The 15691-nt window shown below is 47.6% G+C and overlaps 1 protein-coding gene across 11 annotated transcripts in view; it reads left to right on the forward strand.

The window, feature by feature from the left end:
• The first annotated feature begins 681 nt into the window (after positions 1-681).
• Positions 682-15691, forward strand: part of PPP1R12B (protein phosphatase 1 regulatory subunit 12B) — a 134224-nt gene continuing 119214 nt past the window's right edge. For 4 of the 11 annotated variants that reach the window (XM_030231071.2, XM_030231075.2, XM_030231079.2 and 1 more), the window contains exon 1: positions 683-1038. In XM_030231071.2, the coding sequence (XP_030086931.1) occupies positions 751-1038 (288 nt within the window). In that variant the 5' untranslated portion in view covers positions 683-750. Of the gene's footprint in view, positions 1039-15691 lie in introns of all 11 variants that reach the window. The other 7 variants (XM_030231072.2, XM_030231081.2, XM_030231073.2 and 4 more) reach the window with 6 other exon arrangements.

Below are 15691 nucleotides of genomic sequence, written 5' to 3' on the forward strand. Positions count from 1 at the left end.
CTCCAGAGAAGAGAACGGAGCTGGGGAAGGGTCTGGAGCACCAGGAGAGGCTGAGGGAGCTGGTAAAGGGGCTCAGCCTGGAGAAACGGAGGCTCAGGGGTGACCTTGTGGCTCTGCACAACTCCTGACAGGAGGGGACAGACTGGAGGAGTCGGGCTCTGCTTCCTGGGAGCAGGGACAGGACAGGAGGAAACGGCATCAAGTTGTGCCAGGGGAAACTTTCGGTTGGATATTAGTAAGAATTTCTTCCCGGAAACGGCGGTCAGGCGTTGGCCAGGGCAGTGGTGGAGTCTCCATACCTCAAGGCACTAGGTCTAAGGGACGACTGGACGTGGCACTCAGTGCTCTGGGCTGGGTGGCCAGGTGGCGGTCGGGCACAGGCTGATACCGATGCTCCCGCAGCTCCTCCCCACCCTCAGCGGTGCCGGCGTCTGTGACTCTGGGAAGGGCGGGATCCGAAGAAGCCACGGCAATGGCGCCCGACCACGCCCGCGGGCGGGGGCCGCCGGGAGTTGTAGTCCCGGTCGCGCCCAGGTGCGGCGCCGCGCGGGGGCCGTCGGGAGCCGCGGCCGCTCCGGGGCAGGTGCGGCGCCGCTCCCGCCCGAACTACATGTCCCGGGGTGCCGCGGGGCGCGCGCGGCGCGGGCGCAGCGGCGGTGGGGGCGTAGCGAAGATGGCGGCGGGGGCGCTGCGCCCCGCTCCGGGCTGACCGCGGCGCGGCCCCGCGCGGCCCTCAGAGCGGCGGCGGCGATGTCCGAGCCGGAGCACCTGGGCGGGAAGCGGGCCGAGTCGGCGCGGCTGCGGCGAGCCGAGCAGCTGCGGCGCTGGAAGGGCTCCCTGACCGAACAGGAGCCGGTGGCGGCGGCGGGCGGCCGTGGCCGGCACCGCGGTGCCGGGGGGTCCCGCGTCCGCTTCGAAGAGGGCGCCGTGTTCCTGGCCGCCTGCTCCAGCGGAGACACCGAGGAGGTGAAGAAGTTGCTGGGCCGCGGCGCCCGCATCAACACCACCAATGTGGACGGGCTGACAGCCCTGCACCAGGTACGGGGGAGGCGGCCCGGCTGTGTATGCCCTCGGTCAGCACCGGGCTGGGGGGCACAGCGGAACCTGCAGCCCCGGCCGGGGTTGTCGGTAAACAAAGGGTTCGAGCCCCGTGCGGCGCGTTCAGCCTGTGTCAGGGAACAGACCGAGGTGGTTCCAGTCGGTTCCAGTGGGATGTACCAACTTTTCACAGGGTTATTAAGTAGGTTAATTAGCGAAATAAAGCGGGGGCTGGCAGGGCTGCGGGCCTGACCAGGCATCCAATTTATTAATTTTTTAAAAATGTAGGATGCGATTGGGGTCCCTGAAGTGCTGGGAAGGTTTCCCTGGAGGAGTGTGAATTTTGCAAGATCAGGGGTGTCTGGCCAATTCCTGTGTTGTGTTTTACCAGAGTTTGTTTGAAACTCCCCAAACTGCTCCTTGGCCAGGAGCAGAGAGTGGCCACATGGCCAATAAGCGACATAGATTCTATTAATACTCATCCAAATGTGAAGATGGTACAAAGTGGTTGCAGGAATTGGCTGCAGAGCAGTAACGCCTTGACTGTCAAGAAACATGTGCTGTGCTCTATCCATAGCTTTGGCTGCCCTTGTATAAATGAGCAGGAATGCAAGGGAACATGTAAAATTGCCTCCACAGAATATTGGGAAACCTGTTGCTGTCCAAGACTGATTGAGGATTTAGCAGGGCATGTGAAATCAGTGTCCCAGATTGGGGCATCTGGTCAGCGAAATGAATCTGATTTGGATCCAGGCCAACTTCCTGAAGAAAATTTTCTTAGCTCAAGATAGTGTAGATTAAGCATGTAGTATAGCAATAGGAGTGGGGAAAAAAGCACAGTTCAGGAATAACATCTGGAACTAATGTGTTTGTAAAGAATAATGTGTTAACAGCACAAATAGCAGGATAGTTCTTGAGTTAATCAGGATTTCTTCTTTGCTGGACTGATGTTATGGAAGCATTTGGGACGTGTACAAGGTGGTTCAGGAGCTTGCTGGCTCCCAGCTGTCAGGGGGCAAGGGGCAGGGAGATGTATTCATTTTGGTTTAGGCTTCCAAAAATAAGTAGTGAAGTAAAGAGCATGCAAGCTTACAGACTGTCAGGTTAAATAAGACTTCAGCTGGCAAAGCAGTGACCTTTGTAATGGATGGGCCTTTTTCTTGGTTATTTGTGGAGTTTGGTGTAGCAATAGCAAATAAGTTGCCCTGTGTTGGTAGCTTCCAGTACAGGGCGTGTACATTTATTATCGGGTAAATAAGTAGTCCTGTGGACACTGGTAAGAACTAGCCACTGAAAAGCAGGTTGTTCACAGCATTTTGACAGCCAAGAAGGCTGAATTTAAGGCGGATACATGGTAGAGTTGCGATGACTTCATGAGGGGTTTCTAGCCAGAATGGATTGTGATCCCCTCAGAATGGCCTGGCTCTCCTGCTGCTGTGAGTACTGTGAGGTGTCTGGTGAGCTGGACTCTGATGGCAGGCAGTGAGCTCAGCAAGGTCACACTCCTGGAGCCTGTGGCAGACCATGTATTGACAGGCAGGCTGCAAATTGAATTCTGTATACCTAAAGGATACAGAATTGTATCAAATGTGCCTTAGGAGCACAGTATCAGGTGACACTGACCAGTAACACCTAGGGCTTGATACTTGGAAGAGCTTGGATGAGTGAGCGGTGGAGCAGATGCTGGCAGTACCAGCCAGCTGCTTACGTGAAGTGTTTCTTCACAAACTTGACAGAAAGAGAGGGTGACCTTACTGTGATTGGAATAAAAACTTTGTTCCAATGTCCCATGGATGTAAGAACAGTTTTGCTGAGGAGTGACAGGATGTTCTTGCACACCCAAATGCAACAAACACTGTTTTGTTAAAGGTTTTTCTCTGCATGTGTATCCTGAGTCTCTAAATCTCTATCAGATGAAAATGTTTATTCGCATGGTCAGGGAGGTTGTTTTGAGTTTCTTTCTCTGAACCTCTCCAAAATAGATTTGTTTTCATGTTGCTTGGAGAATAATGCTGCCTATGGTAAAGCATCAGCCAAGGCCAGTTAGGTTGGGGATCCCCAGAGCACTGGTTGACAGCTGAAATGATGTAGTACATGTGAGGATATTTAAATAACTTCTCTTTAGTATTAGAAACACAATGTTACATTACAGGGGAGATGGTAGTGACAGTCTGCCCTTGTTTTAATACCTGTGCAACCAAATGGCCACACAATGCAGAAGGAAATCATACTCATTGAAAAGAGCTGTCTTTGTTGACAGAAAGATCAGGTAAAATATTTTTCTTTGATTAAAGAATTTAATACATGAGACTTGCTCTGGATGAGCAATCAGATCTTTTTAGGTAATGGAAGGGTTAACCAAGTCAATTGACTTAATTTGTCAGACTCAGCAGCTGCTCCCACAAAACCTAGGACCAATCGTACAGATCAGGTTAGTTTGTTTGAAGTGCAGGGTGGCCCCAAATATTCTGTGTGTTCACAAAGGTAAAATTACTCTGGTATCTGGGCCACTGTGGCTAAGACCCATTGTGTACTTGCTGTGTGAGAAGCTGGCTTGGCTATTTATAGCCACAAAGCTGTATTTTGAAAATAACCTTTTAAATTACAAGTGATGTTTCTGAGCCTGCAGCCTGTGTCACTGCCCTCTTTGGAAGCATCAGGTGCCACACAGACCATGTCTGGAACCTGTATGGTGGCTTCAGCTGTACTTTGTCTACCTCAGTGACTGCAGAATGTTGCTGGAGGGACATCAGTCCTGTATTTTCAATAATTAACGTAATTATATTCACTGAATTATTTTTGACAATGGTTTTGTGTCTAATGCAGAATGGAAAGGGAGATATTAGTTAAATGTGAGTGAATGTTTAGAAATCATCAAGAAAACTGCTACCAGTTGGTGAAATTAGCTATTGGTGGCCGTTGAACTTCTCTGGTGTTTGCAGGTGGTGGGAAATGGTATGAACTGCTCCTCTGTCTCCTGGGTGACAGATAAAACCAAAGAGTAAACTCGTATGAAAATTGAGTCTTAAGGGAAAAACATTCTGCTGCTTCTAGTTGGGAAAGCATCTCCCAGTGTAATAATAGCAGTGCTTGTTTGTCTTCAAGGACTGGTTCACTAAGGATGACAGCAAAGATTGTTTATCCTCTGTCTGCCCTTTGATGATTTACTCTCTGTTTCCCTTTGGCCTGTTCCAAGGAGAAGTGAGTTGCTCATGAAGTAACTCCTGTGTCATTTACAGTACTCTGCAGTACCTTGGTGCTCGCTGTTGACTTTGTTTTCAGGTGCTGGGTACCAGTGATAATTCAGGAGCTGCTTCCTGAATAGTCAGGTACTTTGTGCAGTAACTCTGGGTTAGGTGGAGGCTGTTTGTGATTCTCAGTTTTTATTTGTCCTTCTGAGCCAGAGCTGTAAAACTGCAGGCATGCCTGGTGGGTCCTCAGAGCTTTATAAGGTGGCATCTGTGTCAAAAGGTTTGGGCAGTTTTCAGTTGCTGCTCAGTAAGTTTGAAATTTCCTCATACAGTTTGTGTGCAGCTGTAACAAAGCAGGTAGCAGCAGAATTTTTGGACGGTCCAGAAACCAGACAGAGATATTAGAGAGCACTCTGCCTATCACAGCAGTCTGGGGATGGTTGGAAGAGTCATTGAGGTGCTAGCATTGGAACAAAATCTGGAGACTGAGGGGGGAAGGAAGAGAGGATTCCCCCACCACTTCCATGTTCAGCACTAAACCATGTCCCTCGGTGCCACAGCTATACACTTTCTGAACACTTTCAGGGATGGTGACTCCATTATGTTGCTGGGCAACCTTTGCCAGGGCCTGACCATCCTTTTGGCAAGGACTTTTCCATAAGATTCAATCTAAACCTCCCCTGGCACAGCTTGAGGCTGTTCTCTCTCATCCTGTCTCTGTTACCTGGGAGATGACACCCCCCCCCATTGCCCCCTCCTGTCAGGGGGTTGTGCAGAGCCAGAAGGTCCCCCCCGACCCTCCTTTTCTCCAGGCTGAGCCCCTTTCCCAGCTCCCTCAGCTGCTCCTGGTGCTCCCGCCCCTTCCCCAGCTCTCTTCCCTTCTCTGGACACAGACTTTCTTAATCACCAAAAGGTAGCAGCCAGTCTGTGCATTGAAAGGTGAGGAGATAACACAATTACAGTGGCATGGTAACTCTGGAATGAATGTTCAGGAGCCCCATCTTTGGGATATCACAGCTGTGTTTTAAGGTAGTTCAGCTTCTGATCTTAAGTTGGTAGTGATAGCATCATAAATCAGGCTGCATTTTTTAAGATTGGGTGGCTACATTGCCTAAAAATACATTCATTCCTGGAACAGAAGGTTATCTAGGGAGAGTCATACCTTTCCCACTGTGCTGTGCAGAGTTCCTTTCTGAAGGTGTTCTTCTGCCAGGAAAAATAAAAGTTGCAATCTTCTGGTGCTGCATGTAACACTGCTCATCAAAGTTAAATATGGTACTGTCAAAAATAGGGTTTATCACTAGTGGAATGGGGTGGAATGGGGTTTTTGGGTTTCATTTATAAATGGGAATTTAGTAGCATGTACCATCCCACAGGGCTCAGAATAAAGTGAGATCACTTGGAAAATGCCTACAATACACAAGGAATTTATGAGACAAAATAGTTAAAAATTGAAGTGCTGTTTTATCAACCTCATGCTTTTATTTTCTTCCTTTTGGCTTACTCAGTCCCTGTTTTGCCTTATGTTTTCGTGAAGGGTTCAATTGTCTTTCCCTGGCATTTCTATTTCCAAGCAATCTCCTGAGTGGGCAGAATTAACTGTAGACTACATAAGCTACCCTCGAGCTGCAGTTATAGCCTGGGAGAGCTGCTACTCCTGGCAGCAGGGCAGGAAACCTTCCCCTGGTTTAGTTTGGGGCACTTTCTACTGGTTGGGTTGGCTTATGGAAACCAAAGTCAGGCACATCATTTACTCAGTACTGGGCGCCTGGGAGGAAACTGCATTTTAGTAAGTAAATGGGTATTTGGGAGGGGAAATGTGCATCTTCATTGCTTCCTTCCTCAGCCTTTGTTTATCCTACCCAGTGATTCCATGCGTCAGGCTCCGCTGCTCCCCATTAATACTGAGCAAGGGAGCTGGTGGGATTTGCAGCAACAACTTCCTTCATGGCAGCAGCTGGAAATGCTGACCCTGGTCCCGTAGTGCTGCCTGTGGAAAAGTTCTCATCTCCACTAGAGCTGCTGGGCAGTCTGGAGTACTGGTCTCACATGGAAAGCTCATTTGGAAAGCAAAGATATTTTAGGGAAAGCTTGTTGTACCTAATGTGTGCTGAAAGCTTTCTGACTTGTGCAAATGAAATTCTTGAGCCTACATCAGAGATGGAGACAAGTTTTCCATGCTGCATACTTGTCTGAATCAACATGGCTTGATAAGATTGAAAGCCAGCTCAGCAGAAATGCAGGAATTAGCAATGAATGCAGTGCCTGGACAGTCCCTGCTCCAGCAGCACAGGGTACTGCAGCTCCTGCTGGCATGGCTGGAAACGTTCAGCATTTGTGCTCAAACATTCAGTACATTTATGTGCAGAACTCTCAGCTGTAACCTAGATGAAGCTCCCATCATCCTGGCATTATTTTTTGCTATTTATAATGTCTTTTGCTTATTTTAACGGGGAGTGTTTGGGCTGGGATCTGTTTCTATTTCAAACAGTTTTAGAGGTTTAGAATTCAGACTAGGTACTGTGGGGCTTGTGAGACATCACAAGTGCTGTCCTTTGTAATATACTGAGATAATAACTGGCTAATATTAAAATATAGGACTTTGGTATGCTGGCTCCTAGTTGAGGATTATTATATACCATAAGTCAAAAAGGCCTGTCAGACTGTGCATATTAGAGCAATCAGTTTTAAGAGAGTTAGGAGAGGGGAATATTATGTAAGTGGTTGTATAAATTTATATTTCATTCTTTTTAACTTTTGAATACAAATGAGGGCAGGTGGAGCATGAAATATTCTGAAACATGGTATTTAAAAAAATTGTGTTTTTGCAGAGGGCTGGGGTTAAAGAATGAAAGAGAAACCCAGAGCCTTTCAGGGGAATGGCAGCCCCTGCTATGCAGTGACAGGATCCCCAGCTGAGTGAACTTTTTGACCTAGAGATGATGGTATGGCCCCAGCACGCTGAGGGTGCCCAGTATAAATCCTGGGATCTGAGTCTGCAGTTTATTTTCAGCCGTCCTTCTAAAGGGAGGTGCCACAGCTGTCCCTGCCATCTCCTTTCTTGGGCTGCAGCAAACTGATCTGCACGGGGAGGAAAGGTGCAGCTTTCCTGAGGAGCTGGCCATGGACCTTAGCAGGAAAATTTCACTTGCTAAAAGTTTTGAGGCCAGGTTGGACAGGACTTTGAGCAGCCTGGCCTAGTGGAAGGTGTTCCTGTCCATGACAGGGTGTTCCGTGAGATGAACTTGAAGGTCCCTTCCAACCCAGACCAGTTTGTGATTCTATGAAAGAACGATTTAGTGGGGATTTAGGTGCCTATTTTCATGACGCTAACTTCAGCATGAATGGACTTAAGAACAAGCTCATGGTGAGTATAGTCTGTCCAGGCCTGTGCAGAGATGTTTCAAACTGCTGTGAACTTAAAATGGAAGCAGTGGAACCCAGAGCATGGCTGTGAGATGAAGCTCCAACGTGCACAGCTTCAGGGAGACAAATTTTATTTCCTCCCTCCACTCCGGAGATGTTCCCCCTCTCACTGTAGTGAAACACCACCTTTCTTAAACACCTAAGTCTTCAAATGCTTTTCAGAGGAGATTTGCTTTCTGCATTTCCAGCCTAATGAGCACAATACCACACGTTGCTAACAGCCAGATCCTGGGAGTCAGGCTTCTCTTTTCACATCAAGCTGGCAGTCAAGGTAATCAAAATTCCTGATTTAAACACCTATGAAATTTTTCGTGTCAGTTTTCATTCATAATAATTATAACATGCAGTGCTTGCAGGTGATCAGTATTTTAGAAGATACATTTGTGTGTTCTCCTGTTAAATAGTTTCCTTGTTAAATAAATTTTGGAAAAATCAGTCTCCTTCCAGCATTAAACTCCCAAGTTTAAATATAGTCTTTAGGGCTCTGAAAACAACCAAAATAACTGAAAATTCACTCCTTAAGAGTAAATGGTATGATTTATTTTTCTTAATGCTGATTTGTTTGGGATTTTTGTAAGTTCTTTCCTGTGGCTGGACAAAATAGGCCTCTCTTGACTTCTAGGGGTTTCACTAGAAATGTTTCTATAATACAATAAGCTGACCTTGCAGAGGGACACAAGGAGCTTCAGCCTTGCTTTTCCAGTGTTCAGCCTTGCTCATAAATCTTTGTGAGATGTACAGAATGCAGAGTGACCACCTGCCATTAGCTTTTTATGTGTCACTGCCTTTTCAGGGTAAAACTAAACCTGGTCCCTGTCTGATCCCCTGAGCCAGAGCATTGATTTGCCACAGTGATTGCTCACCATCCATTTCTGGAATCTCTCTGAAGCCACCTCCTATTTATAATTTGTCATTCCCTGCTGTTAATGACAAATTATAAATCAGTTAATGCAATTTTGTATCAAAGACTGATGGGTTTTACGTCTGAAATGGTGGGATAGCAGCAAGTCCTGGTCCAGGCTTGTCCAAACATATGTGCTGGCTCAGTGAGGGGACTCTAGCAGTGATTTAGGGAAATTAGGTGACTGTGTGTGGGCTCTGCCCATACCTAGCTTATGTCTGTTTAGTTTGGACCTGTAAATAGAGTAGCATCACCCAGAGGAATGCAAACCAGCATGAAGCTGGTAGGGCCTGCATAGGGAGCTGCTCCCTGTTCACCACATGGGCTTTTTGCATGAATTGAAGCATCCAGAAGTGCTGCTGGTTTCATTCTGAAGTCAAAGTATGAAGCATCTTCCAGGATTTCAATTCATATGGATTGTCATACCCAAAACAGCTATTAATGATGAATTATCTTGAGTGACAATTATAAAAAGCAGGAACTTTATTTAAAAAGTGGATTTTTACACAGGCAAATAGCAATAAGACAAGGGGGAACACTTTTAAGCTAAACGGGAAGAGGTTTAGATTGGATATTGGGAAAAAAGTCTTTCCTGTGAAGGTGGTGAGGCCTTGGCACAGGTTGCTCAAAGAAGCTGTGGTTGTCCCACTCCGGGAAGTGTCCATGGCCAGGTTGGACAGGGCTTGGAGCCACCTGGTCTTGTGAAAAGTGTCCCTGCCCATGGCAGGGAATGGAACTGGTTGAACTTTAAGTTCCCTTCAAACCCAAAACAGCCTGGGATTCTGTGATCTCTGACAATTTGATACTTTATGTGAGACATTTAAATAGGGATTTCCCCCATAGAAGATTGGTGGGACAGAGGAGCTCTAACCCAGCTGGCGGTGAGTGCTGAGCTTTGATTGTTTTAGTATACCCAAATATATATGTGTATATATATATATATATGTATATATAATTGCTCTGAGTTACATCATCAACAGAGACCCTGCCTGTTCCAACAGAAATAATCAGAATATTTACCTTAAATACTGTTGTGATACTGGAGGATGAAATGTTCTAAATTTTTATCTAACAAGTCATTTTTTCTACCCCATTTGCTCTGTGGTTTCTGTAAGTGAGATGACACATTCAGTGTAGACAGCTTTGGTGTTTTTGTGGATAGCACCTAAATCTGAGCAACTGCTTACATTAGCAGAACAAACACATGTCCCGGAAGAGGTGCACATCCTGTGCCTGGGTAGGAGTCTGATGTCTGCACCTGTGACACACTTCACGCTTGCCAACTGTGTGATTTAATTTTTTTTCAAGTGAACATGCCAGTGGTAGTTTCTGCAGTAGTGAACCCTAGGCCCTTACTTGAGCCTTTTAATGAATATCACAAGTGATGTTGGTATGGCTGACACGTTGTTTTAATGTAATCATTTGTGTTACCAAAAAATATTCCACTGGCCAAGATGCTTTCAAAGCAACTTGATGGCAGTGAAATGCTACATTCTAGCCTATTATCAGATAATCTTCCATTTTTTAATGCAAGATGTGGGTTTTGAGAGTCTGCAGCAAGTATTTCAAGCAGAATTATGAGTTCTGGGCTGAAATAGCTCTCTAGAACAGAGGTAGAAAGAGCTGCTGACTTGCTTCCAAAGGAGGCAGTGTCTTTGTTAAACCTTCAAAGCTGGTTCCATCACTTGATGCTGGCTTTCAGTTCTGCCCTGGCTTCATGCTCAGGAAGAAGTGTTCTCAGGAAGCTGACTGATCTGCTCCATGCTTCAGCCAGCTTGACTTAGTGTGGGCTGATGTTCTCATCACACTCTTTTAGGATTCTGTGTACTCTGCAAGGCTTTGAAAGGTAGAAGTTGTGTTCAAAGGGACTCTTTCAAAGGCTTTTGAGAGGCAGAAAGTCACTGTTGAGTTGCAGAGTCTTCCAGACAGTTGTATGGATGGTCTGTAGAAACAGTTTATTGTGTCTGTCTGGCCTCTGTCCCCTTGTTCTCCCTGAGAGCTTGGCAGGTTGTTTGCTGCAGAGCTGCTTTACAGGCAGCTGCCCCAGTCTGTGCTGGTGCAAGAGCTTATTCTGCCCAGGGCAGGACACTGTGTGCCTCTGTTCATAAACCCTCCATCAGTCCCTTTTCTCCAGTCTGTGTAGGTCCCTCTGAGAAGGATCTCCTGCCCCAGCCATGCCAGCAGTTTGATTGTATTCCGTGGTTTTCCTGGGCCTTATATGAGTCCAATCCGGCTAGCTCAGACTCTAGCCCACACGGACCCGCATAGACGAAAGTAAAAGACGAGAGGCACTCTTCTCCACATGGGTGCAAGTATCCTGTTTCTTGGCTTGGTGCAAGACACTCTGGTGATGAGGTCACCCAGGTAGGAAAAGAGGGCATGGAACTCTCACACAGGAGGTTTTATACCCTAGGGGATGGGGGTGGGGGAGAGAGGACCGGGGCCAATGGGATGCCATTGGGGAGGGGCAAATTACCTATGGGACAGACCAGGTGTGTATAACAGGGGGGGTGTGAGGGGGAGACCATGTAATGAGGGAGGGGAAGAACCATTCTGCCTAACCTACCATTCTGACCTAACCTACTCAGTAAAGATTTCCCACCACCCAGTGCAAACAGCAACTAAATAAACTATTTAGTGCAACACAACATTTGATATCATCTGCAGACTTGGTGAGAGCACTCTCTGTCCCATAATTGGTGTTAATTGAATTTGGTAATGAAGACATAGATTTGTATTGACCCCATATCAGCCCTGAGGGATGCTGCTGGTAATAGCTGCTGGCTGGACTTTGAACAGCTTTTGAGCCTGATAGTCTCACCAGTGTCAGTCATCTGCTTCTGCAGTCCAGCTCCTGCCTGTTGAAAACACTTGCAGAGACAGTGTCAAAGGTGTACCACACTTGCTCTCCTGTCTTCCACACAGGCAGCTTGGAGGGCAGTCAAGTTAGGCAAGATTTGCCACCAGTAAATCCACGCTGGCTGCTCCACCTCCTGCTGGGAATGGCTGTCAGGAAGATTTATTACACAGCCTTTGCAGGGGCTACGGTAAGGCTGAGATGTCTGATGTTCCCTGGATCCTTCTAACATGGGGTGGGGGGGTGTTTGCATGTCATCAGGCCTCTCTTTGCCACCATGACATTTGAAAGTTGACAGTGATTTGCAGTGACATCAACCAGCTCCCTCTTAAGCCATGTCTGTATCCCACCTGGTCTCAAAAGTGGTCCATGGTCATTCCTCCCCCTCCCTCCCTGGGTCTGGGCTCTGGTGCTGCACAGTGGAGCTAACAGGACAAGTCTGTGCTTCCTGGGATCTGCACTTCTTCCATTGCCTCGAGCACCTGTCCATCTTGTTGAACGAGGGCTGTTGTCTGGAGGGCTGCTGGAGTTGTGGGCCTGCAGGAAGCTTTAGCCACACTTGCCTCTGACTCTGCAGTGACTGTAAGACATTCCTAGAATCACAGAACTAGGGAATGGTTTGGGTTGGAGCAGCCCTTGAAGATTGTCTTGTTCCAGCCATGGCAGGGACATTTTCCACTAATCCAGATTGTTCAAAGCCCTGTCCAACCTGGCCTTGGACTCTTGTAGGGTTGGGATACTCCTGTGAGCACAAACTAACAATTTGTAGGGCATTTTCCTGATTTCCTTATCTCCCTGATTTTCCCCTCCACCAGCCCTGGTGAAGTCCCTGCCAGGAGGGAAATAGGAGATGTTCTTTCCACTTCACTTGTCTCCTCATTCTTCAGCATTCAGTTCTGCAGGAACAGCCAGTGAGCCATTGCTGTTGTGTCATGCCTGTGGTGCCTTCCCTACTTTTTGGCGCAAACTTGCACAGCACTTCACCATCAGTTCCAAGTGGCTTGTCTGTCAGCAGCAGTTCAGTTCTAAGGCATGTCGTGACCTCTGTTCTTCAGGAGCAGACACGCAGTCAGAAGTGCTGCTACGTCATGTCTCCCAGGAGAGATGATGACTGTAGATTTCTGCTTTCTGCTACCACTTTGGCAAATGTTTCTTCCCCATCCTGCAGCGGAGACATCAGTGGCTCCTAAGGTTGGATGTATTCTCTTATAGAACTTGGCTGTCTTAATTGTAATTATGGGCTTAGCAATTCCTTCCAGTTGCTGAGGAATGCTTCTCGCTGCTACAGTGTGCTGACACTGTAGGAAATGCTATAAAGCTCAACAGACATTTTTGGTTCCTGAGCCCACTTTAGTGGAGCCCTTTCTACTTTCAGTCCAGCTACCAGTTTAATCACCGCTGCACTTCAAGTGTTGCTCAGTGCCTTCTGAATATGGGAAGGGAGTGCAGGAGGCACCAGGTGGGGGCTGGGCTCTGGGGAGGATGCACAGCCTGTGAGTGATAGTTGCTCAAGACTGATAAGTCAGCAGGGTCAGCTTGGTCCTTGCAGAAAGGAATGTCTTAGTCCCATTTGCTTAACCTCAGCACTCCATGAGCTTGTCACAAGTCAGTCCCATGTGCCCAGCTGACACATGTGCCACCTTGGGGAGCTGGGTTTGAGTAGCTTTGAGTGCCAGAGCTTTGTGCAGGCAAAACCTTGCTTCTGCCAGCAGGTGAGGAAACTGGGCTGGTGGGTGGGGGTCAGTGGCCTCTGTGGTTTGGAGACCAGCAAGCAGGGCAGTGAGGGGAGAGCAGGGCTTGGCAGCTGCAGTCCCTATCTTGGACCAAGTGGAATAGACTCTGGCTAGGAGGGGAAGGAACCGTGAGGATAACAGCCTTTGACAGCTTGTGGCTTTGCGTTCCTTTGGATAGTCCTGGATGGGACTGTTTGTTTCCTGTTCCTGGGCAGTTCCACCATGTGTTGGCTGCTCTGCATCCCCAGTGCTACTCCAGGGCTGCCTTGATGCTTTCTGGACCAAAGTGCTGCTCTGGGGCTTCAGACTTCCCTGGAGCTGTTGAGCTTGTGCCAGGCCCTTTTTCACTTGCCTACCAACTGCCATTTGTTTCCCAGACCCTATAGTAACCTAATCTGATTAATTCAGTGAAAAGCTGAAAGGCAGTAGAGTTCCTGCCAGGTCCTCAGGGGTCCACTTTTTATCCAGCTGCCCTGGGAGCCAAGAAGGCCAGTGGTGTCCTGGGGTGCATTGGGATGAGTGTTCCCAGCAGGTCAGGGGGGGATCCTGCCCCTCTGCCCAGCCCTGGTGAGGCACATCTGAAGTGCTGTGTCCACGTCTGCACTCCTCAGGACAGGACCTCCCTCCTCAGGCAGGACCTGGAGCTCCTGGAGCAGCGCCAGTGGAGGCTGCAGAGATGAGAAAGGGCCTGGACCATCTCCCTGCCAAGGAAAGGCTGAGGGAGCTGGGGCTGTTCAGCCTTGAGAGAAGGCAGCTGAGATGGGATCTCATTCCTGTCTGTCAGTGTCTGCAGGGAAGGCTCAGAGCAGGGCCCAGGCTCTGCTCCCTGGGACCCAGCACTGGCACAAGAGGAATGGACAGGAGCTGATGCCCAGGAAGTTCCACTTGGACATAAGGCAGAACTTCTTCCCTGGGCAGTGATGGAGCTGTGAACAGGCTGCCCAGAGAGGGTGTGGAGTGCCCCTCCCTGGGGATATCTCAGATCCACCTGGGCCATGACTCTGCCTGAGCAAGGAGGTGAGATCAGATGAGCCACTGGGGTCCTTTCCAACCTGATACATCCTGTGATTCTGTGATGCCCAGTGCCATCTGAGCTGCACCCAAAATACTGCTGTAGCCAAAGGTCCTCAGGTATTGGTGTGTCAGCCCTCTTTGCAAAGGCTCTGGGCATGAACTTTCCAAATTTCAGGTTAGATCACCCACACCTCTGCTGAGGTTTGCACCCCTTCCCTGTTCCCATACACATGGATCTGGAGGGTGGGGTGTATGGGGAGAGGTGGGTATGTGAGGATAAGCATATTTGCTGCAGACACATGGTACTTCTGCAAACATCTACACACTGGACCTATGAAACAGGACTTCCAATGAAGAAAATAGAAAAGTGGTGATCTAGAAGAATTTAAATCCTAATTATTTCAAAATTGAAAGAATGATATATTGTTCTTTGTGACATATCTCTTATGTGTTGTGGCCTGTGTGCATTCTCTTCTCTATCCTAAATCACTGTAATAGGTACATGCTCTATTCAGGGAGCACACAGTGTCTATTTTTGGGAGGATTTTTTTGAGTGTATTGGGAGAATCTGAGTCTTGGATACAGCTCAACAAAATAGTTTCAAATGACAAATCTGTCCCACTTTTGGCATTGTGTGCAGAACAGTTTTGTAGTGTTTTCTCAGTGATACCAGGGCTGCCTGCTGTCAGTCTCCTGTACAAAGATCTCTTAAGATAAAAACATAAAATTCAGCTTTCTAAGCTTTCCCAAGCTGTAGTATTGACAGAACAGGTTCCAGAGCTGCTCAGACAAATGAAAAGTATCAGGTCTTCAGCATCAGTTGGAACTGGCAGATGAAGTCACTGAGCTATTATCCATTGTGTATGATGTATCATTTAAAGCAGCTACCAGGGGATGTCAGCAGGAAGTGTCAGTTTGAAAAGGGACTCCAAGAACCTGTGAAGTGATGAACCCAAAGCAGGCAACAAGCATGTGGAGAGGAGAAAGCTGGTGGAGATGGTGTGTTTGGATTTCCATAACACTTTTGACAACATTCCTCTATGGAAGCTCTAAGAAACAAAGCTGTTGTGAAATAAAGAGATCTTATTAATTACTGTCTGAAAGAGAGAAAACAAAAGCTGGCAATAAAGGGTCAGTTTGCAAGAGGAAGGAGAGTTATCCTGTGCATCTCCTCTGGAGTCTGTGCTGCTCTGCACACCTTGATGTGAGATAGGAAAGGGAATAGAGTGAGGTTACAGTTTGCTAAGGCTCCTGCACAGTCAAGGTAGTGAAGTGTGAGCTGGCCCTGAAGGGTGTCTGTATTGGCCAATTCACTGATGAAATGGCTGGCAAAATTTGGTCTGTAAATGGGGAGTAATATTTATGGGGAAACAGTGGCTTCCAATCCAGCTGCCACAGCTGGAAAAGCTTTTATTGTGCTCATGTGTAGATTAGTATGTGCAGTTCTCTTTCCACCATCTCTAAAAAAAAAAAAATATAGTTAAGGGAAAGAGATGGGAAATAACAGCAAAGGGATCAAAGTCATGGATTA

Source organism: Serinus canaria, chromosome 26 (genome assembly GCF_022539315.1).
Source record: "Serinus canaria isolate serCan28SL12 chromosome 26, serCan2020, whole genome shotgun sequence".
Classification (NCBI taxonomy): domain Eukaryota; kingdom Metazoa; phylum Chordata; class Aves; order Passeriformes; family Fringillidae; genus Serinus; species Serinus canaria.